This window comes from Sinocyclocheilus anshuiensis, unplaced genomic scaffold (genome assembly GCF_001515605.1).
Source record: "Sinocyclocheilus anshuiensis isolate Anshui unplaced genomic scaffold, SAMN03320099.WGS_v1.1 scaffold42, whole genome shotgun sequence".
Lineage (NCBI taxonomy): Eukaryota > Metazoa > Chordata > Actinopteri > Cypriniformes > Cyprinidae > Sinocyclocheilus > Sinocyclocheilus anshuiensis.
Window position 1 is genome coordinate 1,008,939 of NW_015546057.1, and position 5,205 is coordinate 1,014,143.

The 5,205-nt window shown below is 35.0% G+C and overlaps 1 protein-coding gene across 1 annotated transcript in view; it reads right to left on the reverse strand.

The window, feature by feature from the left end:
* nek4 (NIMA-related kinase 4) overlaps window positions 1-4,196 on the reverse strand; it is a 10,690-nt gene extending 6,494 nt beyond the window's left edge. Inside the window, exons 1-3 of the mRNA XM_016500547.1 lie at window positions 3,956-4,196; window positions 670-936; window positions 385-582 (exon numbers count right to left, since the gene is read on the reverse strand). Coding sequence (XP_016356033.1) covers window positions 385-582; window positions 670-936; window positions 3,956-4,042 — 552 coding nt within the window. The 5' untranslated portion in view covers window positions 4,043-4,196. The remainder of the gene's footprint in view (window positions 1-384; window positions 583-669; window positions 937-3,955) is intronic.
* Between the last annotated feature and the right edge of the window lie 1,009 nt (window positions 4,197-5,205).

Genomic DNA, 5,205 nt, shown 5'->3' on the forward strand with positions numbered 1-5,205 from the left:
GATTAGTTCACGTGCGCCTCGCGCTGCCGCGTCTGCTGAACTGAGGCGCTACAGCAATCTGTCACTTCACATTAAACAGCGCCAAACAGCATTTATTGTTTGAATACTGCAATACAATGGAACGAATTTGAAATCTGAGACTTTGTTTCATATTAAAAGTACCAAAGCACAATGCTTATTGCGATATATTGGATGTGAGGTGCCCTTCAGCGTTCCATCCATTAACTGAACACAGGCTAGACTAATCGATTCTTTGGATTTAAGAATCGATATCGTTCCGTAAAAATGATAATTGATTAATATCGAGATATCGATATTTTTTACCCAGCCCTACTGAATCTAGTGCTGTACTAATGATCGTTGTAAGTTGTGTTCATGCAGTACCTTGTAGTTGTAAGGTTTGTTGGAGAACAGTTCTGGACTCATGTAGTAAGGTGTGCCGATCAGAGTGCTGGCCATGTCGTTCTGACTCTCCAGGACCCGCGCGATGCCCAGATCACCCACTTTGATTATATCGGTCTTGGTCAAGAAGATATTCTGCGTTTTCAGATCTCGATGCAGAATGTGCTTCTCATGTAAATACTAGGGATCAACAAAAATGCAAAAGCTTTATTATTCAGCTAGAAACTCAGAAAGGACAGATGGATGGAAGGATGGTCATTGACTTACCTGGAGGGCCATGGCAATCTGAACAAACCACTCCACAACTTGTCTCTCAGGAAGCAGTTCTCCCTTCTGCTGTTTGAGTCTGCGGTAAAGATCTCCTCCCTCACAGAATCCCATCACGATGTAAAGCTGACAGTCCTCGCCTTCCCATGATTCCCGGTATGTGACGATGTTGGGATGCTTGAGCTGTGAGAGGAGCTGTGCTTCCTGCTCCGCGGCTCGCCGTTCGCGTCTGGAGGATGTTCTCAGGTTCAGCTTCTTGATCACGTACTGCCAAAACCACACGATATATTGTGTTATAACTTTGCACATAAACAAAAGACGAAAATTCTAGTGGAAAATGTCCACATTTAAACAAACAAAAAAAAGATGCTCTAATATTTGTTGTACAAAGAAGGATCATATCAGCAATCATATGTACCAAATCGCATGTCCATTATTTTAATTTTTGTTCAGTATTAACATTTTTTTAAATTTATTTATTCACTTTTTAACATCAAGGCTATTTTCATGGCAATCTCTGAATAAATTATACAAGGTACAATTAACAAAAGGTTGTAAAAGACATTTCAGATGTACACTAGGCAAAAATTCTAAAATACATTCAGGTGATACACTTTTAAATAAACCAGGTAGACACATCTCTGAATAAAACCGTTGTCTATTTACACTAAAAACAGCACAATCCAAAAAAATATGTTTCACAGTCATTTTAGTTTTCAATATTAAAATCAAAAAGGATAAAAATCACTGCATTCTACAGACTCGAGTTGCATAGATAGATCTGTAAAAACTGAAACATTTTTTTAAGAAGAAACCGAAAGAGGCACACTATTTTTTTCTTATTTATTTTAATTTTTTTGTTTCATTATGCAGCACAGCACATACGAAACGAACATTTCAATATCAAGTTTAAAATGTGCGTATTTGTATAAAAGAAAGTGTTTTAGGTGCTGATAACCTTTTCTTTTAAGATTTTCCAAAATTGTAATCACTTCTACAATACAACTAAACGGGCCTTCGTTGTCAGACATCTTTGTTAAATAAATAAATATTTCATGTAATATCTCAATAAGAGGTCATAAAAATGCATGATAATTCCATTTTTTTTATTTAACATTGTAAGAAAAAAGTTTCTCAAAATAATTACAGAGCACGTCACAATGCAGGATGTCAGCTGCCTTTATAGTAATTGATCAAACAAGTCAACAATATCAATAACATTAAAACATACTTTATATGTCTAACAGGTTGATTTGATTCCTGTTTTTCATACACATTTGTATTCGTACATAATCCTTCTGATGTGAAGCGTCCTACAGACTCATAATTTTCCTCTTACATTATAAGTTACTATAAATGTGTTATGTACAAGGAATATTAAACGCATCATAAAGTAATTAAAAATCCCAAAGCTTTTCCTAAAATATGCAAATACACATTTGATAGAAGAGGCTAACTCAGCTGTAATATCAACAACAACAAAGTCTGTTATTAACTAATGCTTAAAAATAAGGCATTAGTTCAGTTTGGCAATTAGTTAAACATATAAATTATGTGAGAAAATTTTTAATTATGACATAGGAGACATTTTTGTTAAAATTTTGATTGTTTGTCAAAAGTTCCATTCTCAAAAATATGACTTAGTGTGTAATAATTTTGACTTTATCTCATAATTATGTATTTATCTCATAAATGACTTTTGTCTCACCATTATGGCTTAGTATGTGACAGTTTTGACTTTATCTCATTATGACCTTTTATCTCGTAATCATTAAATTTTATGTCATAATTATGATTTACCAAAGTAAGATTTTTTTTCTTATGTAGCAGATATGGGTTTCCATAGTATTTGGTGGATTTGTTTAAAAGTTCAGAATTGTCTATAAAGTATGGAATATTTACTTCTAGATTTTGTTATCAAAAGTATTTCTGCTGCCATGTACAGTAACAATTGTTGAATGTCTAATATGGCAAGGTGCTGATCATAATGCTGTCATTTAGTATGATATTAGAAAATCTTTATATTTCATAGTTTTGATGTGTCATTGAAATTAATTTTAGTATTGCAGTTCTAAAAAGTGGCGCTTTTACACCTTACACAAGCTGTTCTGCTTTGATCAGCTCTCCACATAATCACAAGTAACTGCACCAACCACAAAAACTAAAAAATACACAGTGTTTGTTGTATCATGTCAATTAAATTCCATAAAGTACCCCAACATATTCGCGTCACACCTAAAATCTGAATGCCATTGCTTTATTATGGTACATACAAGTAAAAACAAACACTAGCTTTCTATTTTTTCTATTCTATCTACTTGCTTTTCTTTGTGTGTGTGTGTGTATATGTGTGTGTATAATATATGTATGTATGTGTGTATATATATGTATATGTATGTTTCGATGATCCAGTTCAACCGTACTAATAAGCAAAAATTACTCTAGTCTTTTTTTATCGCTGAAGTGTGTTGAAATGTCTTCTTCTGCATTCTACTGTACGGACGTAAATGTACTTTCCCTTCAGCCTGCGGCTTATTCCTTTCACTTCTGCTGTGAAAAGGCTTTTCTATTTGCCAAAAATATAACTTTTTTATTTTAAAAACAAACAAGCTAGCCCAGCCCAGATTTTAAAAGTAACGCAAAAGTAACGTAACGCAGTACTTTCCATAAGAAGTAACTAAGTAGCGTGATTGGTTACTTTTTTTGGAGTAACGCAATATTGTAATGCATTACTTTTAAAAGTAACTTTCCCCAACACTGCTCATATTGGATTCTACTGTACGGACGTAAATGTACTTTCCCTTCAGCCTGAGGCTTATTCATTTCACTTCTGGTGTGAAAAGGCTTTTCTATTTGCCAAAAATATAACTTTTTTATTTTAAAAACAAACAAGCTAGCCCAGCCCAGATTTTAAAAGTAACGCAAAAGTAACGTAACGCAGTACTTTCCATAAGAAGTAACTAAGTAGCGTGATTGGTTACTTTTTTTGGAGTAACGCAATATTGTAATGCATTACTTTTAAAAGTAACTTTCCCCAACACTGTATATATACACACACCTTGCTACGTGTACTGTGTTGGGCTATCCGAGACGTGTTATTTGCACTTATATATTGTTGCTCTTTTGTTAGTCTTGACTGCTTTTATTGTCCTCATTTGTAAGTCACGTTGGATAAAAGCGTCTGCTAAATGACTAAACGTAACTGTAAATATAAACCAGCGTGTTACTGATTAGCAGGAATGCACAGGTCTGTGCACAAACTCAGATGCATGCACCACTCTGTTACCTGTTTACGGTCTGATTTGTGTCTGACCAGATTCACCTCCCCATAGCTCCCCTTCCCCACAACTCTCACGAATAAGTAACTGTCCATGATCCTCCGTCCAAAGATGCTCTCTGTATCACATAGCGAGTGATGCTAAGCCCTTCCGCAGAAGTTAAAATACAAGCAAGCGCGCTATTCTGTGATGTGTCTGTTTCAAACTTGTTTTGGGTGACACAGAGCACAGGAAACAGCCGAGCACGGCTTCAGCGTCACCAGGCAACTGAGCGCTTTAACGCCGCACGCTCCGGATGAATGTGTGCGCAGTTTGACAACAGCGCCCTCTATAGGCGCAGCGGCACGTGACAAGTAAGAAACACGGTTAGTCATTAGAGTCTCAGAGAGACTGCTGTTTTATGTCATAATAATTAACATCCACAAACATTTTCAATCAATATCTAGTATGGAAAGTCTTATAAAGATTAGAGGTGTAGGTTAATAACCAGTATAGCCCAAGTCAAACAATATGTTCACCAGTAGGTGGCGTAATGTTTTTATTCACTGTTTGGGGCACAGGCAAAGACCAATAAAACCATCAGTTAAACAAGCAACAACGTTTTAAAATGTTATGCATTTTTAAACCAGTGCTGTGAAGGAAGTGAACACAGTTTAAAATCTATAAATGCATTTAAACTGACTGAAGTCACATATTGTAACACATTGGATTTCGATATTCCACTTTATACATTATGCCATTGCCAACTGTAACTTTGCAACTACATGAAAATGACAAATACGAGATTAGACATGCATATTTGTGTATGTCATATAGGCGATTCTAATAGCCTGCTGATTTAGTGCTGGATTATTAACAAATGCTCTAATTATTGTCAGTGCTGCAAACAGTTTTTGCTGCTTAATAACAGCAATACATAGATCAATTGAATGCATCTTTGCTGGATATATTTATTCATTCATTCATTCATTCATTCATTCAGTTAGTTCGTTTTTTTTTAAACGTTTGGACGGTGTAATAAACAGTCTGGGGGAAAGTTACTTTTAAAAGTAATCCATTACAATATTGCGATACTCCATAAAAAGTAACGAATTACGTTACGTAGTTACTTGTATGGAAAGTAATGCGTTACGTTACTTTTGCGTTACTTTTAAAATCTGGGCAGGGCTAGCTTGTTTGTTTTTTAAAATAAAAAAGTTCTATTTTTGGCAAATAGAAAAGCCTTTTCACACCAAAAGTGAAATGAATAAGCCTCAGG